At 46.6% G+C, this 27203-nt stretch overlaps 1 protein-coding gene across 4 annotated transcripts in view; it reads left to right on the top strand.

The window, feature by feature from the left end:
* QTRT1 (queuine tRNA-ribosyltransferase catalytic subunit 1) overlaps positions 1 to 27203 on the top strand; it is a 256258-nt gene that overhangs the window by 209052 nt on the left and 20003 nt on the right. For all 4 annotated transcript variants that reach the window (XM_070741811.1, XM_070741810.1, XM_070741808.1 and 1 more), the window contains one exon: positions 12263 to 12341. In XM_070741811.1, the coding sequence (XP_070597912.1) occupies positions 12263 to 12341 (79 nt within the window). The remainder of the gene's footprint in view (positions 1 to 12262; positions 12342 to 27203) is intronic.

Below are 27203 nucleotides of genomic sequence, written 5' to 3'. Positions count from 1 at the left end.
AAAACTGCCTCCTTCCATTCAGGGCCAAGGGAATTTATGATGGCAGCTTTGACTTGCAAAAAGTCCATGTTATAGCCCCGCTCCGTTAAGTCCTTGTACATTGATAACATCTTGGACAGATGTGGAGCAATTTCATCCCCAGACTTAAATTTGGCACTATGGAATTGAGATAGCAGAAGGAAGTTGCCTTCTTCTGAAATAGGCCTGAACAATTCGTCAAGTGACTCAAGTAACTCTGCAGAAGTAATGTCAGGAGAGTACCTCACTGATAAATCAGAGTCGATTCACATAAGAATGAGGAGCGTGGCTTTTATGTCTGCCTCTCTTTCTTCTTCAGTCCACTGCCTTACTGGTGGATTCAGAGCCATATGGTCTATCTGATGTGTGAGTAAGAGCAGTCTCATCTTATGAAGCCATATCCTATAATTGTGTCCATTCCCCTTCAACATTGACTCACCTTTCAGGATTGATGAGGTGATAGCTTGCCTTGTAGATGCAGCTGGCATGGCTGCTGGTGGCTGTTGTGCTTGAGGCACAATAGCCGGTGGCAAGACAGCAGGTTGAGGAGCCTGGGCTGGTTGTGGCAGATGAGGAGTGAGATCTGGTGGTCTCTGTTGCGGTACAGAGGTTGCTGGAACTTGTGGAGGTCTGTTCCGTTGCATCTGGGCAGCCTGGGATGCCTGTGAGAGTTTTGGCTTAACAAGCTGTTGATTAAGCATCTCAGTTGTAAAAGATTGAGAAAAAACTTTAACTTCAGGAATTGGCTTTGATTTGTAGCCATGCCATCCACTAGAGGCCGCTGCTGCACTGTAAGTTTCTGCAGCTGCTGTGGGTAAAGTGACCCCCCTCTTCTCAGATTCCAGCATGGAGTTATCTGGCTGAAATGCAGCAGGGAAATAATGAGAGACGATGGACACATGCTCAGTTTGGATTGGATCAGACAAAGGGATTTGAGAGCTGGCATATGTGGCATGATCAAACTGCGTATGATCGCTTTGAACTACAGAGGACAAAGGCATGCCAATGCTATCAGCATTCTTGGTTTGCGCATGCTCGGAGTTTGCAATAGAAACAAATTCCATTTGATCAGTTAAAAGCTTAAACTGCAATTTTTTAAAGTCTCTCAATTCCTTCTAGAAGCTGTTACTTCTTGCAAATAACATTCATAAGAATCTTGCTGCTGCACAGTTTTTCCTCCAGCTAAATTATCCAAATGAATACAAAATGATTCCAGATCATGGATTTCATTCTGAAGCTTAGCAATCATTCCCTCTACCCTTTTGAGATCTGAGAGATTCTGCCTGCTTTTGTTAGAAGTTTGAGACACATTATCATCAAGGTGCTTTGTTTTAGCAGTTGCCTTTAACGGAAGGCTTGATGATTGAAAGCTCAGGGTTTGGGAGGCGACAAGGGTGTCTTCTTCCTCATTTTGGTGGGCAGAAGAACTTTCTATGGGGATTCCCATGATAGTTTTACCTTCTTTTCCCCCCTTCTCAATCATGTAAGAAATATGACTTACAGTTTGATGAGAATCAGCCGCTTCAGGAGCTTCCAGCAAATGCTGTTCAGACATGATGAGGTTTCTTTTCTCTTCCAAAGTGTGGATGAGGAATTTGAGGTCAGCTAGCTGATCTTCAGAAATTTCATCAATGAAGCTCTGGGAGAAGAGTTTAGTCTTCTTCCATTTAGCCGGCATTTGGGTGGGCCCAGTAGCTCAGGGAAGTACAAACCGCCCGATGCTTACCATGTCGTGAAAGGGGGCTCACTGAGAGAATCAGCCCGCTAGAGCTGAAGTGAGGCTACAATGGAGGTCGATGGAATTGAGCTACAAGCAGGCCTTCATAACGAATTTAACTTTATTAGAAAAGTAAAATTGATTATAATGCCTGGAGAGGCAGAAAAACATGTCTTCACATCTTAACAACTAAGAAAGGAAAATGTCTGCTCCTTCTCTTTCTGCGTAGGAGAGGAAGTGAGCAAAGCAGTGTTACATCATAGAAAGGGAAGAGCTACATTAACAAACAAGAGTTAACCATTTAACTGCAGGATGTTTCTTAATGTCTTTGGAAGCTGTCAACCCACAGCGTGACAATCCCAACTCCTCCCTTTTTGGGGGAGCGACCTCTACGGTTTCCTTCCCTACTCGACCAGCATCTGGGGATTTTTTGATCCGTTGCTCCGACTTTTTTCCACCACTCGGTGTCACCCTTGGCACAGGCTTGGCCAAACACTCTGCAGCTTGGTGACCCTCTTTTCCACATCAGAAGCAGGCTGTAGTTTTGGGTTTCTCTGGAAACCCCTGGGGTGCCTTCTTCAGGACATTCTCTCCCCTTGGGGGAAGCTTTTCTCCCATTGGCTTCTCAGGAGGTTCACTTCCACCTCTGCTGCCAACTCAATCCATCGGCTGAAGTTTCTAGGGGTTGCTCTGGCTCTGTAGTTTATTTATTTATTTATTACTTAGATTTGTATGCCGCCCCTCTCCGAAGACTCGGGGCGTGCTGGTAAACCTCATCATCCAACCCATCCATGAAATATTCCATCAGGATATTCATCGGGTACGAGCTAACGTAAGCCATCAGCTCGCTGAACTAGGTTTAGGTTTAGGTTTATTGGATTTATATGCCGCCCCTCTCCGCAAACTCGGGGCAGCTCACAACAATAATAAAAAAACAGTACAGTACACAATACCAAATCCAATGCCCACCCATCCAGTTCCAATTTAAATTAATAATCTCATAAAAAACAGTATATATAAAAAACAGGCACACAGTCAATCAATCAACAAAACAACATGGGCAAGGGGGAGGTGTTTTAGTTCCCCCATGCCTGACGGCAAAGGTGGGTCTTAAGGAGTTTACGAAAGGCAGGGAGGGTGGGGGCAATCCTAATCTCAGGGGGGAGCTGGTTCCAGAGGGTCGGGCCCCCCACAGAGAAGGCTCTTCCCCTGGGTCCCGCCAGACGACATTGTTTAGTCGACGGGACCCGGAGAAGGCCAACTCTGTGGGACCTAACCGGTCGCTGGGATTCGTGCGGCAGGAGGCGGTCCTGAAGATATTCTGGTCCGGTGCCATGAAGGGCTTTATAGGTCATAACCAACACTTTGAATTGTGACCGGAAACTGATCGGCAGCCAATGCAGACTGCGGAGTGTTGGAGTGATATGGGCATACTTGGAGAAGCCCATAATTGCTCTCGCAGCTGCATTCTGCACGATCTGAAGTTTCCGAACACTTTTCAAAGGTAGCCCCATGTAGAGAGCGTTACAGTAGTCGAGCCTCGAGGTGATGAGGGCATGAGTGACTGTGAGCAATGACTCCCGGTCCAAATAGGGCCGCAACTGGCGCACCAGGCAAACCTGGGCAAACGCCCCCCTCGCCACAGCTGAAAGGTGTTTTTCTAATGTGAGCTGTGGATCGAGGAGGACGCCCAAGTTGCGGACCCTCTCTGAGGGGGTCAATAATTCCCCCCCCCAGGGTAATGGACGGACAGATAGAATTGTCCTTGGGAGGGAAAACCCACAGCCACTCCGTCTTGTCTGGGTTGAGTTTGAGTTTGTTGACACCCATCCAGGCCCCAACAGCCTCCAGGCACCGGCACATCACTTCCACTGCTTCGTTGACTGGACATGGGGTGGAGATGTACAACTGGGTATCATCGGCATATTGATGATACCTCACCCCATGCCCTTGGATGATCTCACCCAGCGGTTTCATGTAGATATTAAATAGCAGGGGGGAGAGGACCGACCCCTGAGGCACCCCACAAGGGAGAAACCTCGGGGTCGACCTCTGACCCCCCCACTAACACCGACTGCGACCGACCGGAGAGGTAGGAGAACCACTGAAGAACAGTGCCTCCCACTCCCAACCCCTCCAGCCGGCGCAGAAGGATACCATGGTCGATGGTATCGAAAGCCGCTGAGAGGTCAAGGAGCACCAGGACAGAGGACAAGCCCCTGTCCCGGGCCCGCCAGAGATCATCCATCAACGCGACCAAAGCAGTTTCCGTGTTGTAGCCGGGCCTGAATCCAGACTGCTGAGGACCTAGTTAATCGGCTTCATCCAAGGACCGCTGGAGTTGAAGTGCCACCACCTTCTCAACAACCTTCCCCATGAAGGGAAGGTTGGAGACTGGACGGTAGTTATTAAGCACGGCTGGGTCCAGGGAAGGCTTCTTGAGGAGGGGGCGCACAACCGCCTCCTTATAAAGTGGCGGAAAGGACCCCCTCCCCAAGGAGGCGTTGACAATCTCCTGGACCCAGCTCCGTGTCACCCCTCGACTGGCCGAAACCAGCCAAAAGGGACACGGATCCAGTAAACAGGTGTCGGAACTCACAGCTCCAATGGCCTTGTCCACTTCATCAGGTGTCACCAAGTCAAACTCCTCCCAGACAGATGGACAAAGACGTTTAGCCCCAGTCACCTCGACTGACTCATTGTCAGTCGACTCTGTTTCACAATTGGAGTTGAGGTCCGCTCGGATCCAGGCGATTTTATCAGCGAAAAACGTGTTAAAATCCTCGGCACTACTCTGCAAGGGCTCCCCAACTCCCCTCTGATTAAGAAGGGAGCGGGTTACCCTAAACAGAGCGGCCGGGTGGGATTCCGCTGATGCAATCAAGGCGGCATGATACGCGCATCTTGCCGCCTTGAGCGCCACTTTGTAAGTCTTAATATGAGCTCTTACAAGTGTTCGATCGGATTTGGACTTACTCTTCCTCCATCGCTTCTCCAGACGTCTCTTCTGGCGCTTCAAAACCCGGAGCTCCTCGTTGAACCATGGAGCTCTACGGGGTCTAGTGCCGCGGAGAGGTCGCAACGGCGCAATCCGGTCAAGAGCCTCCCCTGCAGCCTTGTTCCAGGCCTCAGCAAGAGACTCTGCCGAACTGTGGACAAGTGTATCTGGAATAACCCCAAGCGCCATCTGGAAGCCTTCTGGATCCATCAGGCGTCTGGGGCGGAACCTCCTAATTGGTTCCGCCTCCCTGCGGGGAAGGATTGGAGCCAGGAAGTTAAGCCGCAGTAGGAAATGATCTGACCACGACAAAGGCAGCACTTCTAAGCCCCTTAATCTCAGATCATTACTCAGTTGCTCAGAGAGGAATATCATATCGGGTGCGTGCCCACCCTCGTGAGTCGGACCCTGAACTACTTGAGTCAGGTCCATGGCTGTCATGGTGGCCATGAACTCCTGTGCCAGTCCAGAGGAACCGCCGAGCAACGGCAGATTGAAGTCCCCCAGGACGATAAGTCCGGGGAACTCCACCGCCAGCCCGGCCACCTCCTCGAGCAGCACAGGCAGGGCTGTTGACACACAGCTGGGAGGCAGGTACGTGAGTAACAAGCCCACCTGAACCCCTACGTCCACCTTCACCAGGAGGGACTCGCAACCCGCAACCTCTGGAGCAATGAGCCTACGCAGGCCAAGACTCTCCCTGGCTATAATAGCCACTCCTCCCCCCCTTCCCTGGGGTCGAGGTTGGTGCCATACCCGAAACCCAGCTGGGCAAATTTCAGAGAGAGGAACTCCTCCCTCCGGGCCCAGCCAGGTTTCGGTCACACAAGCCAGGTCGGCCTCCTCATCCAGGATCAGATCCCGGATGAGGAGAGCTTTATTTACCACCGACCTGGCATTGAGTAGCAACAACTTGAGCCCAGGGCCAGAATTACACTCATCACCAGTGCTTTGAGTTAAGCTCATGGAGCCTGAAGAAGGGATCGCTACTAAGCAGCGATTCCTCCTTCCCCTGGAACGGCTAGCTCCATGGCTTCCGCCATACCTGCCTCTCCCCAGCAAGACCGGGATATTTTGACCCTCTGCCACCCCAGAGATAAGTGTCCCCTCCCCTCCTGCCCCTCCAGCGTCAGGTGTGCCAAAAATTCCATTCATGTCATATTCATTCATTCCATACATATTATACTCCTGGGTATATTCAGTAACTGATCTCCCTCCCTGTTTCAGGGTTTTCAACTTGGTTCTACTTTTCTCTCAACCTGGAGATCCTCAAAGTGTGCTATGAGGGCGGTCTTAAATTGATCAAAATTCCTAAGGACGGGGTCTCTCCTCTCATGCAATGACACCATCCAGTCCGCGGCTTTCGCATCCAGCGCCCGGGGCACCACTCTCACCCGGGCTGGGTCATCCTCATTATTATCTTCCATGTATTGGTTCACTTGGGCCAGGAAATACCTCAGCCTTCCCGGCACTCCATCATAACGCTGGGTGAAGGGGGGGCAGTCGGGGCCTTACTCCTGCGGGCCTCCCCCCCCCTTTGTGATGTACATCTTGGGATCAAAGTGCTCAGGTCTCTGGCTGGAGGGAGGCTTCGGGCGACTGCACTCTGCTGCTGTTCTCCCTGCCCCGAGGGCTCGGCCATCTGGTCCTCCCCCCCACTCCTCACTTAGGATGGCAGTTAAGGTTTCCTGGCTTTTTTTCTCCACCACTGACAGGGCTTCCTTAATTCCTGACACCAGCTCCACCAGCAAGCTCCCTTCCTGGCTTACCACCCACTTCTCCTTTTTTTGTTTATTGCGGTGGGTCACATTAGCATCAGAATCCCTCATTAACTCTCCAAGGAGACCACTTACGCCTACCCCGGTCGACCATCGTGGGGCACGTCTGGCTGGCTCGTCTTTGCCATGTTCATCTCCGCCGGGATCCGATGTTCCCTCTTTCTCCAGCATTGGAGGAGCAGGGCTTTTGAGGGCAATATCCTCCTCAGAAGAGTCTCCCTCACTTTCACGTTGAGACATCTTTGCCAGTCCCTGGTAGAGTACTTCTCCAGGAATGACTGTTAGTGCAGACTTTGCTTAATGTCAAGCTGTAAGTCAGAATTCAGACAAATAAAACTCCTTTTATAAAGGTTCAAAAGTGAATTTATCAAAATCAGAACTTGAAGCATCGAAAGAAAAGCAAAGTCTGAGGAAAAATGGTGCGTTACAACATATATCAAATCCCCTTTCCACCCCCTGTTGGGCATTCGCCCAATCTCCATTGTCCAGATGCATCAGGTGGCACATGTTGCCCCTCCCGTCCCTGTTCAAGAATTTCCATCTAACGGTCTCCTCTTGGCACCTGGGAAATCGAAACTTAACTCTCCTCCTGCACTCTTCCCCCCCCCCTTGATCTCTAACCCCACCCCATCTCTATGACAACCAACAGAAAGAATGCGAAGGTTGACAGCGATAATAATAAAAAAAGAAAAAACCTCCCAGTTGTAAAAAAAGGGAAAGAAAAAAATTAGCAGTTCCAATAGAATGATCCTTTGTCAGGAAGTTGTTTTTATCTCCTACGTTGACATTTTCACAGTTACAGTCTTAAGTCTTTAAAGTTATCTTATGTTCCAAATCTTAACAAATGGCTTCAAATCAGGTCCAAATTATATGATGGAATTTTATGTATTAATATTAAAATATTCTGCAGTATTTATTACTATTGTTCAAAATTAAGAAGGGAGTTAATCAAACTTCTTAACCCCCCTTCACCATTTGTGATTACTGTATATTAAAGAGAACGAAATAATAAAAAAGGTAAAATTAAATTGGTACTCCAGTAATCCGTATCCACGCAATGTTCTCCGATTTTCTAATCAAGTTAATAAGTCAATCAAAAAGGGGGGGGGGAGTTCAGTTAGTTGATGTTTTAGCACAAATTAGTCATTACCTATTTTCCTAAGGGAATCTAGATCTGAAGTAAAGAAAAAGAGCTGGAAAAAAAGGGAGATAGCAGATCCTAGTCGCCTTTCCTTCGGGCCGATGAGGTTGCACTTTTTCTTCCCGTTCACTACTTCCGGTCTCTTCGCTCCGTTTCTCTCTTTCTCGCACTGCCACTATTTCCCTCTCATCCGGAGCCGCCCTCACCGCTATCCTCTCGGGAGCCTCTACAAAACAGTCTTTGTTTTATCTTCTTCTCCTTAGTGGCTGTCTTCCTCGATTCCAATGGTAATATACCGTCTCCCTCGCGATGTCTTCCCATGATCTTTTAAAGGACCGCCATGTCTTCGGGCCGTAGTGTCCAACACCGTCTTCTTTCCTGTCTGGCTGTAAGAGATCTACCTAAGAAAAGCGGGGTTTGCGGTCACCCATGCTATCTTACAATATTCCCTTCCTTGACGCTCGCCCCTCCAGGGTTTATGATGCCTTTAAAAGAGCATCCAAGCCGGAAAATATTCAACGCAGAAATAAGGATAATTTTTCTGGCAGAATAATTAATCAATGGAATTGTCCTTGGAAGTTGTGGAAGCTTCATCACTGGAGGCTTTCATGAAGAGATTGGACTGCCATTTGTGAGAAATAGTGTAGGGTTTCCTGCTTGGGTGGGGGGTTGAACTAGAAGGTCCCTTCCAACTTTGTTCATCTAGTCTAATCTAATCTAATCCATGCAGGCCCAGCTCCTTTGTTGGTGAAACTTGGGGAGGGACTTGTTGTGTGCTCAGATTCTCCTTTTATTTCCTTAACAATTTTGTTGCTTTCCCTGAAGGAGCTTTTCCTGGATTTTGTCCACACTGTTTACATGACTTCACCATCTCTAGATATAGTGCCATTGACCAAGAATCACACAGATTACTTGCATTTGTGTTTGATTTGCTATTTATCAGTTCTATTTGCTTTCTGCTGTGAACCAATTCGGACCATATACAGTCATATCTCATCTTACGAACCTAATTGGTTCCAGGGGGAGGTTCGTAAGACGAAAGGTTCGTAAGACGAAACATTGTTTCCCATAGGAAACAATGTAAAGTCAATTAATCCGTGCAACCAAAAAAAAACCCCCCGCAAAAAAACTCTGCTGCCCGGCTATGACCTTTTAAAACAGCCTGGGGGCTTCTCAGCAACCTCCCGAACGCCGAACGCCAAACCCAAACTTCCGGGTTCGGCATTCGGGAGGCCGCCGAGAAGCCCCCAGGCAGTTTTAAAAGGTGACAGCCGGGTGGCGGGGCTTCCCAGCAGCCTCCGAACGCGGAAGTTCGGGTTTGGCGTTGGGCTTCGGGAGACGGCTGGGAAGCCGCCCGGCTGTTTTAAAAGGTCACAGCCGGGCTGGGGGGCTTCCCAGCAACCTCCCGAACCCCGAACCCGGAAGTTCGGTAAAAGTTCGGGGTTTGGGAGGTTGCTGGGGAGCCCACCAGCCCGGCTGTGACCTTTTAAAACAGCCGCACGGCTTCCCAGCAGCCTCCAAACGCCGAACGCGGAAGTTCGGGTTTGGCGTTCGGCTTCGGGAAGCTGCTGGGAAGCCGCCTGGCTGTTTTAAAAGGTCACAGCCGGGCTGGGGGCTTCCCAGCAACCTCCCGAACCCCGAACTTTTGCCGAACTTCGGGTTCGGGGTTCGGGAGGTTGCTGGGAAGCCTCCCAGCCTGGCTGTCACCTTCTAAAACAGCCGGGCGGCTACCCAGCAGCTTCCCGAAGCCGAACGCCAAACCCGAACTTCCGCGTTCGGCGTTCGGAGGCTGCTAGAAAGCCACACGGCTGTTTTAAAAGGTCACAGCCAGGCTGGGAGGCTTCCCAGCAACCTCCCGAACCCGGAAGTTCGGTAAAAGTTCGGGGTTCGGGAGGTTGCTGGGAAGTCCCCCAGCCCGGCTGTGACCTTTTAAAACAGCCAGGCGGCTTCCCAGCCGTCTCCCGAAGCCGAACGCCAAACCCGAACTTCCGCGTTCGGCGTTCGGAGGCTGCTGGGAAGCCCCCCAGCCTGGCTGTCACCTTTTAAAACAGCCACGCGGCTTCCCAGCAGCCTCCGAACGGTTTAGAAAAATTTGCCTCTTCTAACGAACTTTTTTCGTGTTACGAACGTCAAACCCGAACTTCCGGGTTCGGCGTTCGGAGACTGCTGGGAAGCCCCGCCGCCCGGCTGTCACCTTTTAAAACAGCCGGGGGCTTCCCAGCAGCCTCCTGAACGCCAAACCCGGAAATTTGGGTTTGGCGTTCGTAACACGAAAAAAGTTCGTAAGAAGAGGCAAATTTTTTCTGAACCCCGGGTTCGTATCTCGAGTTGTTTGTAAGACGAGGGGTTCGTATCTTGAGGTACCACCGTAGTATATAAATTACCAAACTAAATAAAATAAATTTGTAAATAAAAGATAAAACTTGCTTTGGATGTTTACTTTTTATCTTCATTCCACATTTTCTGGAAATTAGCTTTATTGCCTTATATTTGTTTAATGGCTTTTTCATTGTGGATTCTATATGTTCCATGTAGATCAAAGAGTATGGAATATAAACTAAATTCAGTGGTACCTCTACTTACGAACTTAATTCGTTCCCTGACCAGGTTCATAAGTAGAAAAGTTCATAAGAAGAGGCAATCAATGTAAAAGTGAATAATGCATGCAAACCCATCCGAAAACTCACCCCTTTTGCCTTATTACCGCTGGCATTCTGATCCTTGTTTGGGGGCAGGTGGAGGAGGCGGGGGGGAAGACAGCGGAGGCTGCCCGGAGGCAGTCTCATGGATGAATTGACATGGAAGCTGGGGCTTCCACCCTTCTTGTAAGTTTGCGGCGGCAGGCAAAGGGGAATCTAGGGGAGTCCCTTCAAGGCACCCAAAGCAGCAAGCTTTAATTCCTCCAACCTTCCATCTCTGCGGACCCTTCCCGATGCCTCCCTGCCAACCGCTGAGGAGGAAGAGAGCGGAAAAGTTGTGAGGGACGGCAGAAGGACCTGCGTGAGGAACTAGAAGGATGCCCGTGAGGCAGGATGGGGAGAGCCATGCAGAGGAGGAGGAGGGCGCGAGGCAGAGTTTATCCCCAGCCTTGTTCCCAAAGGCCAGGCCGTGAAGCGAGCGTTGGAGTCGCCACAGTCTTTTGAGGAGAGCTCTGTCATGGAGGTCTCCAAGTTTTGGCTACTGAAGGCTTCGGCACACAAAACCGAGGACGGGTGCTCCCTTCTGGGGAAAGGGACTTGGATCGAACGACCCTTCATTGGAGTTGATGCCAGTCCATGGTGAGAAACTGGCTGCTCCCCCCAACACATGCACACACATACATACCTTTCTTCCTCCCCAGTGGTGGCGAAAACAAATCCGGAGGAACCTTTTCCCACTGGGACACAAGCCACCTTGGCATTCCACCCCTGGGCATCGTCTAGTGCTCCCTCCTGTCCAGAAGGGACTTTCTCCTTCCATCATAACCCACAGGGATGTCATTGACTCCTTTCCTTGCAAGGTGATTTCAGGACTGGGAAGATGGGCGAACAAACTCCTCAGGAGTCAGGCCATCGGGCCTTGCTTGCCGCCGGGAGAATCTTGCGGCAACACTGAACCCTGAACTTTTGCCACCAAGGCAAAAGCCACCAAGGCAAAAGGGTTTTCGGACTGCGGTCTTGGGAAGCCTGAGCGCGGCGGTGGTGGCACATTTCCTGCCATAGCGCCAGTTTCTCACCATGGACCGGCAACAACTCCAATGGAGGGTCATTTGGTCCAAGTCCCTCTCCCCAGAAGGAAGCACCCGTCCTTGGTTTTGTGCGCTGAAGCCTTCAGTAGCCAAAACTTGGAGACCTCCATGACAGAGCGCTCCTCAAAAGACCGCGCCGACTCCGACGCTCGCTTTGTGGCCTGGCCTTTGGGAACAAGGCTGGGGATAAACCCTGACTTGTGCCCTCCTCCTCCTCTGCATGGCTCTCCCCATCCTGAACACGGGCGTCGTTCTAGTTCCTCACGCGGGCCCTTCTGCCCTCACAACTTTTCCGCTCTCTTCTTCTTTCTCGGTAGTTAGCAGGGAGGCGTCAGGAAGGGTTCACGGAGATGGAAGGTAGGAAGAATTAAAGCCTGCTGCTCCGAGCGCCTTGAAGGGACTATTCCAGAGGAAGTGGGTGCCAGGCATGGAGCAAAAGCCAGGGAGCCTTGTCTGAGGCCGAAGCGCTGGTCCTTGCCACAGCCGGGGTTCCCCGTCTCTAGACTGTTGGCGCAAGCAAATGGGAAATCCCAGGCGCTTCAGCCGGCAACAGTCAGCGTTGGCAATCCGGAGGTGGAGAATCCCTGCAGCAGTAAGAGAGCACATGTGCAGTAAGAGAGCGCAAGCACCCGGGCTCGGGTTCGTAAAGTGAAAATGGTTTGGAAGTAGAGACAAAAAAATCTTAAAACACCAGGTTCGTATCTCAAAATGTTTGTCAGTAGAGGTGTTCGTAAGTAGAGGTACCACTGTATTGTTAAAATTTATTCAGACAAATTTGAATTTGTTGGTAGTGCTAGCCAATAAAATTATCTTTATGCCATTTAATCATACATGTCCATTTTTCTGTTGATTGATCTTAGCTAACTTATATTATTCCCCCTAGGCTCTGACATTATAATGCAATTGGATGATGTGATCAGCAGCACTCTCAGTGGCCCACGTGTGGAGGATGCCATGTTAAGGTTTGTGCTTAATCAACTCTTAGATTACATTGCCAGTTCCGTTCAGCATCTCCCAATCCTTGGCTTCTGAGGGGCTTGTAGACTTAGCTTTTTGATGTAAACTTTGTCTGTTACCAAGAAGCTTTGAAACTTAGTGTACTTAATGCCAGCCAATAAAATTATCTTTATGCCATGTAATCCATACATGTCCCCTTTTGTTTTTAAGCACGTACACTTATTTTTGATGTGACATCAGTGGCAAAAATATTGGGAGACATATTTCAAACAAATATCAAACAAGTTAGGAAAATCATGTAGTGCATGGTTTCAGGAATTCTTTCAAGCCTCTTAATTGGCAGTAGCCATAAGATGCACCTGTATTTTTTTCAGTGATATCAAATTACATGTTGCATATGTATGTGGGTTTTTACTGTCTCTTTTCTGAGCTCCTCTTATACATGTTTGCATATGTGTGCATGGGAAACTACAGGACAGCTGCATACATTCAGTCAGTCAGATCACCAGATGAGCTTAGAATAGAGAAGTTAGCAGCTCTTACCAAGGGTCTCATTGGGGGATTTGGATTTGATTCATTTTTGCATTCAAACTTCATTTTACTGACACCAGATTTTATACAGGTTTGTTCATGTTTTGGACAGCTATCCTGATGACAGTACTAAGCCCCTTTATGAATTTATTTCCAACATTCTAATGTGTTGGAAAGAATAAAATATCTGAAAAAAGAAATAAATAGCAAGTGCAAAATTACCATTCAAAATTAGGAGAAATTCGTAGTTTCCACTTTTTCCAACAAGATAGCTAGGTTCCATTTCCTTTGGCAATGTAACAGTCTCTGAGAACCCCTTCATAAAATTTACAAAAAATGGAAAACTTCACAATATAATTAATTTTTACCCATACAGTCCATGTTTTACAACATTTATAGCAACAGCAAAGCTGCGGTGGCAGCTGAGTTGCAACCCAGTCACTTTTGATAGCAAAATGTGTGTCATCTAAATGTAATAAATTTTAAAACATATAAATTCCCAAAATTTGTGCTAAAATTGTAAAATAAGAACATAAGAAGAACCATGCTGAATCGGGCCAAAGCCCATCAAGTCCAGCATTCTGTGTCACACAGTGGTCCACCAATTGTACATCGGGATCTTGAGCAGAAAGAGAAGACAAAACCCTCCCTTTTCCTTCAACCCCAACAAATGGTACCCAAGGGAATCCTGCCTGCCTTCCAGAAGAAGTCGTGACAGCTGTCAGCCTGGATATCAAGGCAGGTTTAGACAGATTCATGGATGCCAAGTGTATCAGTGGTTATTGAAATGGATGTCCAAGTGCCGCCTCTATGTTGGTTGCACTTGGACATCCGTTTCAATAACCACTGATACACTTGGCATCCATGAATGTGTCTAAACCTGCCTTGATATCCAGGCTGACAGCTGTCACGACCTCTCCTGGAAGTGAATTCCATAAACCAATGACCCTCTGGGTACAGAAATATTTCCTTTTATTTGCCCTCACTTTCTTACCAATGAGCTTTAGGGAGTGCTCCCTCATCCAGTATTGTGTGATAGAGAAAATAATTTTCCCCTATCCACCTTTTCTATCCCATGTATTATACACTTCGATCAAGTCACCTCTTAAACCAGGAGTCTCAAACTTGCGGCCCATAGGCAACTGCGGCCCTCGGGACAATAGTTTGCGGATCCCACCTCAATATCAAAGTTTAATGTTAGTGCTGCCCAATTTTGATATGAATGGCACGTAGTGCAGAGCAGAATGAACCTACCAATCACGATGGGGTATATTGCTCTCGGAGGCGGGATATCAGCAGGCTTATTGCGAACTTGCACCATTACCCCGGGCCCAGAAGCAGAGGCAGCCATGGAAATTGCTACTCAGCAAGACAGGAAAAAAAGTGGAAAAGAAGCATCAGCTAAACACTGAAACAGTGACACCAAGTGGAATTATATGTTACACAGCCCCAAACATGTCCTTTTCAAAGCCTGCAGTGAAGAGAAAGGTTGATGAGGAGCACAGACAATTTTAGGAAAAGTGGGAAGTGCAATATGTCTTTGTTGAGCACAGGGGCATCCCGACGTGTCTTATTTGAACAGAGAAAATTGTGGTGCACAAAGAATACAATTTGAAACATCATTATACAACTAGACATGCTGAGGAGTATCAGATCCAGGGGCTTAAAGCACAGAAAGTTTTGTACTTTTTTAGAGGAAATGGATTCAGAATATGGGGATGTCCTCTACTTCACCGAGGTACGTTGACTCAGCAGGGGAAACATATTGAAGAGATTTTTTGAGTTGAGAGCAGAAGTGAAAACCTTTATGGAGAAAGATGGGATCGCTGTTCCTGTGCTAAGTGATCCAAAATGGCTCATGGACTTAGCTTTTTTTGTTAATATCAATACATGAGCTTAATGTACTGAACAAGACGTTACAAGGCCAGGGGCAACTTGTCAGTGCTACCTATGACAACGTGAGAGCATTCTCTACAAAACCTATGTTATGGAAAGTCCAGCTTTCTCAGAGAAACCTTTGCCATTTCCCAGCATGCAAGGCACTCATCGATGCAGGCACACCATTCAGTAGTGAGGAGTATGTGGATGTCATTTTGAAGCTACAGGAAGAATTTGATCACAAATTTGCAGACTTCAAAACGCACAGAGCCACATTTCAAATTTCTGCAGACCCCTTCTCCTTTGATGTGCAAGATGCCCCCCCTGTTCTTCAAATGGTGCTCACTGACCTGCAGTGCAACTCTGAACTCAAAACCAAGTTCAGGGAGGTGAGTGGAAAAGCAGACAAGCTCGTGCAATTTTTGAGAGAATTGCCCCCCAGCTTCCCTGAACTTTCCCAAATGTTCGAGCGGACCATGTGTCTTTTTGGGAGCACATACTTGTGCGAAAAGCTCTTCTCTACCTTGAACTTCAATAAGTCCAAGTACAGGTCCAGACTTACTGATGAGCATTTTCAAGCTCTATTGAGGGTCTCAACTGCTTCCTCCCTTAAGCCAAATGTGGCTTGGCTATGTGAGAGTAAGTGCTGCCAGATCTCTAGCAGCAAGAAGTAGGCAGAAGAAGCCATTGTCAGGCCACCTGACACAGTAACAGCGATAGGGATATGGGAGGAGTGAGAGAGAGAGAGATTGGAACCATGGCACATTCTTTGTGCAGGGCCCTAGATCGACTGAACAAGGAAGAAGCCAGCATTCCCTTCACCGGATTGGTACATGTGATTCACTTGTGGGTGTGGAGTTGTGGTAATGAACTTTAACCTAAATAATTACGGAAGTGAATTCCACTGTTGGTATTTCAGAGCAAGACATGGCTCTGATAATAAATTGAACTTTTTCGTGTTCACACAGCAGTAGTTTGGGATTTATTTCTCAGATACTAGCTGGTTCTCTGACAGATACCAACAGTCTCTCACCATTTAATCTTCAAGGAATGGAAATGAAGGAATTATCAAATGAAGGAATTTGCCAACCCCCATCCCCTAGAGGATCTGGATGGAACCCTGCAATTCAGAGGTACAGGAGGAAAGCTCCTACATTAGAGAAAGAGATCGGGCTGAGATGAGGAAGCCAAACACAATTTATTCTCCGGAGTTTGGATGTGGGAGGTGCCAGTGGATTCCTGAAAGTCCCTTTCCCTATGGGGTCCGGATGTTACCTTTTTACACTGCAGCAGCAAATAATGCAACTTTCCACGCTAAACCATCCCATCCTCTAAGTATATTAAGATGGAGAAGAGGTTTCTGACTGCACAAAAGAGTTTCCCTGTAAAGAATTCTCAACCCTCACTCCCCACTTGTTTGGCTACGTCTCAAATTACAATGAGCCAGCTGCAAGGCCAAGATTGGAATACAGAAATGGGGCTGGCCAGAACTGCTTTCTGAATTGCAATACGAGGGGCCACCCAGTGGAAAAAGGTAGAAACACAGCCAGAGGAAAATTTTCAGATTTCCCATTTAAAGCAATCAGGCAAACCTGTGAAGGGTTTTGTGTCTGCATTCCAGAAAATTGCATGCAACTTGAGGGGGGGCCAGAAACTTAATTGATCCATATGTTCAAAAGTGCCCTTGACCCAGAATTGAGAGGCTTGTGAGAGGCAGGGGGGAGGAAACTGGACCATTCAAGATTGGTACGCCAACGTGGTCACTTTGGTTGAAGTAATTCTCCCTGAGAAGGAACCTCCTCCCCTCCTCATGCACCAGATAATTTTTTGAGACATTTTTCCCCTTGCCGGCTGAGGCCTCCTTGCTCAGGGGCCACGAGGGGAACAATTTGCTATTGATGTAACCAGAATGGACATAAGGGGATCGACTGCTTGACGCCCCTTTCTCCCTCTAAACCTGAGCCATGCCAAGTAGCAGAAAAGGGATCTGAAAAAGACTCTGCAGAGACGCTGGGCCTTTCAAACAACAGAGTTGTGGGCTCCTGAGGGCCTTATTGAGAGTGAAGGCCCCATTCCTTCAGAGACCAGCCCCGATTGGGATGAGGAGCCTGGCGGAGAAGACGACCCAATGGTGAATGAGCGCATCCATCCGTTACTCGCTAAAGCAAAGATTAGGGTGATGACCACAGGGGAGGAGGAAGAAATACGGGCTCTGATAGACACAGAGTTTTCGAGGTATCTTATCAGTAAAGCCATAATGAAGTTAAAAATCCGGACTAGACCTTTCGCAAAGCCCATCCGGTTCCAAGAGGTGGATGGCTCTCTTGTGAGCGGAGTGTCCGCCACACTCCTGACTGAATTAGTGGAGCTGCAGATAAGCCGACATCATGAACTCTTGAGATTCATAGTCGCCCCCAAGATGTCGGATGCAGTCATATTGGGTTTGGCCTGGCTAGACAAATGGACCCCCACCATCCGCTGGGAGGTTGGATATCGCAAACCTTTCCTTTCGTTGGGTTTCAACCCTGTTCCAGATACTGATAGGAGAAAAAGATGGGTCCTGGGCAGCGGCCGCAATGAAAGAAGGAACGCTTCCGGATCTCCAGAGGGTACCTTTGGAGTACAGAGACTTGGGGAAAGGGTTCAGTGAGGAAGATTGCAATGAACTGCCCCCACACAGACCCACTGACTGCGCTATAGAATTTGAACCAGGGGCCATTCTCCCAAAACCTAGAATGTACGCAGTGTCACCCAAAGAATTGCAAGAACTGAGAAATTACATCGACACCAACTTAAAAAGTAGATTCATCCAGCCTGCAAAATCCAGGACAGCAGCCCCAGTCCTCTTCAAGAAGGACATAGGGGTTAGTCTTGTGGTTGATTACCAAAACCTGAACGGTGTGTGCATGCAGAACACGTATCCCCTCCCCCTCATGAAGGATTTGCTTAATCCTCTAGCCAAGGGGAAGTATTTTACCAAGCTGGACTTAAGGGAAGTGTATTATCGCATCCGGATAAAGGAAGGGGACAAGTGGAAAACCACTTTCAACTGCCCATTAGTGAGTTTCCAATTTCGGGTGATGCCATTTGGCCTAAAAGGAGCCCCTGCTGTATTCATGTAATACAAAAATGAAGTTCTACATGGCCACCTCTACAACAGAGTTCTCATGTACTTAGATGACATTCTTATCTACAGCCAGAATCTCCCTGACCACATCAAGTTGGTGAGGCAAGTTTTGAAGAAACTATTGGCTGCTAAGCTCTATGTAAAACTTTCCAAATGCGAATTTCACCAGACATCAGTAGACTACTTGGGATACCGCATATCTAGTGAAGGCACCGAAATGGACCCTGCCAAAGTGAAGGCTGTGTTAGATCGGCAAGCTCCCCGCACACGCATACAACTACAGAGTTTCTTAGGCTTTGCAAATTTCTACCGGCAGTTCATTCCACCTTTCACTGAGGTTGCCTTGCCCCTAACCGAGCCACTAAAGACAGGGTCAGTCCCTACTAAGCCCAGACCATCTCAGCCAGTCAGGTGGACAATGGAATGCCAAAAGGCTTTTGAAAGGCGCAAAAGACTTTTTGCAAAGGAGCCAATCTTGCAACATCCTGACCCTGAACGGAAGTTTGTGATCCAGTCAGACGCCAGTGACGTGGCAATAGCTGCAGTGTTATTACAAGACAATGGAAAAGGACAGTTACTGCCTTGTGCATACCTTTCCAAGAAGCTAACCCCCACCGAGAGGAGGTGGGCCATTTGCCAGAAGGAAGCATATGCCGTACGTGAAGCGCTGGGGACATGGAGGCAATTCCTAGAAGGCGGAGCTATTCCTTTTGAAGTATGGACTGACCACAAAAATCTCAAAGCGTTAAAGACCACTCGAAGGCTCTCTTCTAAGCAAGTACGATGGGCCCAATACTTCAGATGTTTCAATTTTACGCTGAAACATATCCCAGCTGGGAAAAATTACATGGCTGACGCTTTGTCACGAAAACCACAGTACAATAGTAAGAGAGAGGAAGAAGTACATCCAATCATCCCACGTCTCTCCCACTCTCCTGAAAGTGAGGAGAAAGCTGCACCTGTCCTCACTCGAGACCAACACAGGAGACAGCTTCCACCAGGAAAAGGGGAGTGGGAGAAAAAATTGAAATCAACTTTGTCCACTGACCCGTGGTTCAACAACCTCAAAGAAATCCTAACACTGAGGGAATGGTTGGCTTGGAAGGGAACCAAACTGTATGTGGCTGCCAGCTTGCGATTAGATATTCTCCAACGGAGTCATGACTCCAGACTAGGGGGCCATTTCGGGTTCCTGAAAACATTGCACCTGGTGCGAAGACAATTCTGGTGGCCCTGAATGAGAGCAGAAGTCGAAGATTATGTGAAAAGTTGTGCCACCTGCACCACCAGAAAGCATAGGCCTGGAAGGCCCCCTAGATTACTGCCAGCCCTACTAGGCCCTGGGAAGAAGTAGCAATGGATTGCATAGTGGAACTCCCTGAGAGCAAGGGAAACACTGTTATATGGACTGTAATTGATTTATTCTCCAAACAAGCCCTTTCCATCGCTTGTTCGGGGCTACCTACTGCCAGACATTTGGCGAAGTTATTCCTAAAACACAGTTACAGGTTGAATGGAGTCCCTCGCAGGATCATATCAAATCGGGGGGTTCAATTCACTGCCAGATTCTGGAGAGAATTTGTTCGCACCATTGGTTCCAGCCAAGGACTTAGTTCAGCATTCTACCCTTCCACAAATGGAGTAGTAGAGTGAGCCCTAGTGGAACAATACCTTAGATGTTATGTGAGTTACCAACAGAACAATTGGGCGGAATTGTTGCTTTTCGCAGAAGTAGCTTACAACAATTCTGTACATAGTAGCACGGGACTAACTCCTTTCCAGGTTATCAATGGTCGGGATTTCGTTCCCATGCCGGAACTACCTACAGAACCTCCCTCGTCCATCACATTGGCAGAGTGGATGGAGAAACTGAAGAGAGGAAGACACCAAGAAGGCGCTGGTGGTGGCACTGCAAGCCTACAAGAAGCAAGCAGATAAACACCGATCTCCCCAATCCCCTTTTAGAGTGGGAGATAAAGTTTTCCTATCTACCAAGTACATTCAATTGAGGTTGCCATGCAAAAAGCTAGGTCCAAAATTCCTGGGCTCTTTCCCAATTGTGAAAGTAATCAACCCGGTCATGGTGCAGCTTGCGTTGCCAAGAATCCTAGGGAGGATTTACCCTGTATTTCACTGCAGCCTGCTTAAGCTGGTGATCGGGTCCAACGCTAGGCCACACACACAGCCACCCCCTTCCCCTGTTGTAACCCAGGGGGAATCCTACTACGAAGTGGAAAAAAATTTGGATTCCCCCATTTTTAGAGGAAATTTACAGTACCTAATTCATTGGAAGGGGTACCTGGGTAAAGAGTCGGGATGTCAAGGCTGATAGGTTAGTCAGGCAGTTCCATGAGAATTACCCGAATAAGCCAGGGATTTCCGGAAGGAGGAGGTAGAATGTTTTGGAAGCGGTACTGCCCTGATGCTTTACTCTATTGTTCCAGGAGATGGGGGTTTGGGGAAGGGGGCCGCCTGTCAGGCCACCTGACACAGTAACAGCGATAGGGATATGGGAGAAGTGAGAGAAAGATTGGCACCATGGCAACATTCTTTGTGCAGGGCCCTAGATCGACTGAACAAGGAAGAAGCCAGCATTCCCTTCCCTGGATTGGTACATGTGATTCACTTGTGGGTGTGGGGTTGTGGTAATGAACTTTAACCTAAATAATTACGGAAGTGAATTCCACTGTTGGTATTTCACGGCAAGTATCCAGACATGGCTCTGATAATAAATGGAACTTTTCTGTGTTCACACAGCAGTGGTTTGGGATTTATTTCTCAGATGCTACCTGGTTCGCTGACAGACAGGTTCAAAGCAGTTTATGTTCAATGTTCCATTCATGTTCAGAAAGTTAAATATTAAAGAACTGTTAATACAGACATTTGAATCTGAATAATAATAATTACATTTCTCTAGGCAGTAACTATATGTGGTTTCTTCAGTCTTCTATATCTGCTGTATTATTATTAATATTATCATTTTTATTTCATTTATTGCTGATTCATTTATTTTTTTCTTATGAATTTGTTAATTTATTTTTATTTTTTAACACAAAAAATATTTTTGTAAGAGCTTTTCTTATGGAAAACCTGATGCGGCCCAGCCTCACCCAGACTCTTCCTCTAGCAGCCCCCGGGTATATTTGTTTAAGTTTGAGGCCCCTGTCTTAAACGCTATCTTTCAAGACTGAAGAGACCAAGGCATTGCAACCTGGTTTCATAAGGGAGGTGCTCCATTTCCTTGATCATTCTTGTTGCCCTTTTGTGCACCTTTTCCAGTTCCATTATATCCTTCTTGAGGTGCGGTGAGCAGAACTGTACACAGTACTCCAATTGTACTCCATTGATTTGTACAGAGGCAATACAACACTTGCTGACCTATTTTCAATTCCCTTCCTAGTCATGCCAAGTATGGAATTTGCTTTTTTTACTGCTGCTGCGCACTGGGTTGACATCTTCATTGAGCTGTCCACCAAAACCCCAAGGTCCCTTTCTTGGGTTGTCTTGTTGCGGCAAAACTCAGTTGCCAGTCAAGGGAATGGAGACCACAAGGAGATTGCGTAACTCAGGTTTATTTGATGCATGCATCAGGTTCAGAAGACATAAAAGCAATATCTGAACAACGTGGATTGTTTTTCAGGGCTCTTTATACATTTCCAAAGGAGTACAAAAAACACACAATATCAGCCAATCAGATACTAGTTGTCAACGTTTCCTTATACAGAAAGTAAAAAAAGGGGTTATACAATGTAGAAGATGCAGAATGTACAACAAAAAGGAACTTGCAGTTAGTATGTGGGTTCATGCATGAAGCTATGTGCCTTGAGAGCAGATGTCAGATCTATCTCTGCACTATCAAAGCCATGTCCTTTTCCTGTAGCACAGCTATGTTCTACCGGATGCAAGGCATAGATTATAAACACAAAATGTACTTTTGTACTCTAAATGTCAAGCATAACTATATATGTGGGGCATAGATCAAGGCTTAAGAAATGCAGAATTTGGGCTAGCACTAAATATGAATGTATATCTCAGGCTAGCTTCCTCAGTCTCAGAAAGTTTGGGTCCTCATCAGTTGGTAGGTATAATTGGGGTTCTTTGCCCCAATATGCATAACTTTGCACTTGTTTAGGTTAAAATGCATTTGCCACTGTGTTGCCCACTCACTCAATTTCGAGAGACCTTTCTGGAACTCCCGACAATCAGTTTCACTTTTCACTCCCCGAAACAATTTAGTGTCGTCAGCAAACTTTGCTACCTCACTATTTACTGCTACATCCAGATCATTAATGAATAAATTAAAAGTAAAGGCCCTAAAACTGAACTTCGAGGTACACCACTTCTCACTTATTTCCATCCAGAGAATTGTCCATTTATTGCCACCCTTTACTTCCTACAATTTAGCCAGTTACCAATTCAGGACAAGACCTGTTCTCTAATTCCGTGGCTGAAGAGCTTTTTTAGAAGTCTTTGGTGAGGGACATTGTCAAAAGCCTTTGACAATGATATGCAATATCAACTGGATCCCCTTTATCCATGTGTTTATTTACACCCTCAAAGAATTCTAACGTTAGTAAGACACAATTTGCCTTTGCAGAAACTATGTTGATTTTCTTTCAGCAATGCCTGTTCTTCAATGTGCCCAGTAATTTTATATTTAATAACGGTTTCCATCACTTTGCCTGGAATTGAGGTTAAACTGACTGGTCTATAATTTTCTGGATCACCTCTGAATCCTTTCTTGATAATTGGGGTTACATTTGCCTCCCTCCAATCCTTAGGTATGGTGCCTGATTTTAAAGAAAGATTATAACTAGAAGTTCAGCAATTTCCCACTTGAATTCCTTGAGAACTCTAGGCTGGATGCCATCTGGACCCGGTGATTTGTTGACATTTAATTTAGTAAGGCCTGCAAGAATATCTTCCTTGTTTATCTGTCTGGTTTAATTCTTCTAATTCCCTCCCTGAGAAAACTAACTCAGCAGCAGGCAAATGCTCTCTATCCTCCTGAGTGAAAATGGAGGCAAAGAAGTCATTTGGCCTCAGCAATCTCTTTGTCTTCTCTGATTATCTCCTTCTGACAATTGTCATTGAGTGACCCAACTGTTTTTCTGGTTGGGTTCCTGCTTCTAATGTACTTTAAAAAGTTTTTGTTATTATTTTTAATATTCTTTGCTTATATGCTCCCCAAAATCTCTCTTGACTTTTCTGACTATTGCCTTGCATTTAGTCTGCCAGAGCAATGCTTGAAGATCAAAATGTGCTTTTTTTCAACCATGTAGAACCCCTAGCAATTTCCTTTTTAAAAAAAAATTATGCAGTTCATTTATTAACCCTTAGCAATTTCTTGTGGGACTCCAGTACACAAAGGCTGAATTGACCTATATGCCATTGTGCTGTAGTGTTCTATGCCTACATGTTATGCCTACGGAGAGGGGCGGCATACAAATCTAAATAATAAATAAATAAATAATAAATAAAATAAATAGATAGGCAGCCCATGGATCATGCGTAGCATTTTATATGACCGTGTTTCCCTGAAAATAAGACCTACCTCAAAAAATAAGATCTAGCCAGGTTTAAATGTGTACCTAATATAAACCCTACCCCCAAAATAAGCTCTAATGAAAGGGGGTGGGTGTCATCAGCACAGGAAGCAGCGAGCTTGCAACGGCTGATAGTGTCTGGCAGCAGCTGCAGCCTGCATATCATAGGTGAGTTGATTACCTGTTCAGGCAAAAGTAGGGGGAAGATACGGGATCTGGATGCGCTGTGCAGGCTGTACCAAACTGAAAACTCAGTGGTCTGGAGCTGCGGCTGATCACAGGAGCCTTGTCTTCACGCAGCAGTATCAGCAGCAGATGGAGTCAGAGGCTTGGGGGGGTAAGGCAGGCAAACCAGTTGTATTGCGAGGGACATGGGCAAAGCAAGAGTCAGTGGGCCAGAGCAGGCAGACATGGAGGACTCGTCTTCATGGCTTGCTTTTGGCCCGCACAGCGCATCAGGATTACCTGCCTCCCACCTTTGCCTCCCATCTGTTGCAGGTGCCACCACACGAATAATGAGCTTCCCCACTCCACCCCATCAACTCATGGTTTTCCTGCAGCCCACGCAGCACATCCAGATCACCTGCCACCCCCCCTCACCCAGTGCCTCGGCCTCCATTTGCTGCTGGGACTGGGAATCAACTTTTTTTGGGTGGGGGAGGTATAAATTTTTTCTCTATTTTTCTTTCAATGTACAACAAAATAACGTGAGCAATAAAAAACACAGAATCAATGTTTAAAATAATAATTAATAATATTTTTTAGATATCTTAAACATTCAGAGAGAGATAAGCGCTAATAATACTTTCAATATATACTTTTTATCCTCTTCTTTGCTAAGTTAATTAAAATTAACCACACATGAGATATATTTCATCTACAAATAACAATATTATAAAATCCAGTCCCTTATATTCCCTTTTTTATTTATAATAAAACATTAACATCTTAACATCTTAATATCTAATTTAATCCTTTCATCTCTCTGTTGACTCCTTATCTAATGCTGCCACCAGTCCTTATTTCGTCATCTGGGTCTTTAATAGATTAAAATTACATCATCATGTATTTCTTCAAAAATATGTAAAAGAAAATACTTCTCAATTATTTTTAATTTCCAACCATTCATAAAACTTTCCCCAAATCTTATAGTAATCACACTCCTCTTTATCTTTAAGTTTTAAAGTAAGCCTATTCGTTTTAGCACAGTCTAAAATCTTACGTAATATTTCTCTTTCGTCTGGAATTTTATTCAGCTTCCAATTTTGTGCATATGCTATTCTAGCATTAATACAATGGAAAGGTAAAAGAAAAAGACCAAGATGGATTTTAAAGAGAGAAATTTTACCGGGACTGGGAATCAACTTATCTGCGTTGTGAGTGCTCCACAGCCCCAGAGTACACTGACCAAGGGACTGGCAGGCTGCAGCTGCTGCCGGATACCATTGGTGCCTGCATGCTTGTCGCCTCTTGGTGGGGTAGTGGGGCACACAGTTGGGCTGGTAGCTTGGTTCCATTTAGCAGTGTAACCAAAAATCTTAAATGAGGCCATGAGGAGATGGGAGATAGACCTCCATTTCTCTATCTAATGCACATCATCATTATCACTAACATCTTACTACTAAAATCAGTGGAAATAAGAGGGCTCCTAATCATCCCCACGAAGAAGAAAGATTATGCATGTTCTATTGATTCAACACACAGGGCCAGCATGGAGAGTCCTCAGGTTACAATAGAAACTGAGACTAAAATTTCCATTGCTAGGATATTTTGTATTTGTATTTATTAGATTTGTATGCCATAAATAGTGATGTCAGGTGATCACATTGTTTAGCAACAGCAATTGTGGTAGTCCCAGTTGCTGTCATTAAGGCTTTTAAACCACTCAGACTCACTGGGATTTGGGCAGACATACCAGTATGGGCACAATCTGAGGTTAGTTGGGGGAAAGATCAGAAGCAATGTAAAGCCAATGTTTGTCAAAGGCGGAGCTGCTACCACTGCAGCAAACAGCGGCGAAAAGCCAAAGCTGAATCACAGCGAAAAGTCAGTCGAGGGCTTCTTGGTGCACTTCTGAATGCTTCCTTAGAACTACACTTCCCAGGGTGCCATGCACCAGGAGGGGGCATTCGGCTGCTGGCATCCAAAATGAATGGGCGGGGCTGCAACTTCGACAGGGTCCCCAAATAAGTATTCTGGGAGGAGGTGGAGGCAAAAGCAGAGCAAGGCAATGAAAGCTCAGACCTGAGGCAGAGGGGGCAGGGAGGGTTGCTGTTGCTGCATGATACATTCTTGGTCTTTTTTTTTCTCATTAAGTTACGGAACCCCTGGCTGGCCCTTGTGGAACCCCTGGGTTCTGCAGAACCCCAGTTGGAAAACATTGCATTTAAGCAAAGATAACACGAGTCATTAAGTAGGAACCGTATGTGATTGCAACATAAGAAAATGCATTGAAAGGCAAGCAGGTTGGTGGATGCATATATATATATTTATTTATTATATATATATGCATATATATATAGTGATACCTCGGTTCTCGGCCTCGGTTCTCGACCACAATTCGTTCCAGAAGTGTGGTCGAGAACCGATTTGGTCGAGTACCGAATTAATTTATCCCATAGGAAATAATGGAAATGGGTTTAATTGGTTTCCAGCCCCTATTTCCTTTATTTCCTATGGGATAAAGATATGAGGTCTAAGCACTCTAAGCTGTAGTAAGGGTGGGGGCAGCTGCAATACCGGCAGTTTCGGGGGAGGCTCCTTTCCTCAGTGGTTCGTCTTCTTCCCTTTAAGCAGTTACACCAACTTTCTCTTTCCCGGCGGTAGCGACGGCGGCTTTCCTTAGAGCAGCAGCAGCGCCGGGAACGTGACATGAGAAAGGGAAGCTGCTGACGTTCCCGGCACTGCTGCTGCTCGAAGGAAAGCCTCTGCCGCCGTCAGGAAGGAGAAAGTTGGTGTAGCTGCTTAAAGGGAAGACAAACCACTGAGGAAAGGAGCCTCCCCCGAAACTGCCGGTATTGCAGCCGCCCCCACCCTTCCTACACCCTTCCGCTCCAAGCTGTAGGAAGGGTGGAGGCAGCTGCAATACCGGCAGTTTCGGGGGGGGGGGGCTGCTTTCCTCAGTGGTTTGTCTTGTAGTTGTAGGCAGCTACACCAACTTTCTCCTTCCCGATGGTGGCAGAGGCTTTCCTTAGAGCAGCAGCAGCATCGGGAACGTGACATGAGAAAGGGAAGCTGCTGACGTTTCCGGCGCTGCTGCTGCTTGAAGGAAAGCCTCTGCTGCCGTTGGGAAGGAGAAAGTTGGTGTAGCTGCTTAAAGGGAACAAGACAAACCATTGAGGAAAGGAGGCCCCCCGAAACTGCTGGTATTGCAGCCGCCCCCCCCCCCTTCCTACAGCTTGGAGTACGACTGGGAGGCTGTTTAGTGGGCGGCCAGGATGGGCGTGTGGGATTCATATCCACCAAGAGTTAAACTGGATATAAGAAAGACTTTATTGGCTGGGATATAGTCAAGAGAATATACTATTTGTTGTGTGGGAAAAATCATTCTAATCTATGCAGATAACTTGATGAATTTCAGAATTTCAATGGTGGCAGTAATAGGATAAGCCCAGCATGAGTTAGAATTTCATGTTTTGAATTGCATCTCCAAAAGCCAAGCAATCTTAACCACCTGTTCAGAATATTCTCCACTGCACTGGGAAGGAGAGTCCAACATGGGTAATTACCAATCCTATTGGTAGAGACTGAGTTAATTTAAATATTTAAATGCGAGGTAATCACCA

Source organism: Erythrolamprus reginae, chromosome 2, assembly GCF_031021105.1.
Source record: "Erythrolamprus reginae isolate rEryReg1 chromosome 2, rEryReg1.hap1, whole genome shotgun sequence".
NCBI lineage: Eukaryota > Metazoa > Chordata > Lepidosauria > Squamata > Dipsadidae > Erythrolamprus > Erythrolamprus reginae.
This window is presented reverse-complemented; position numbering and strand designations above follow the sequence as displayed.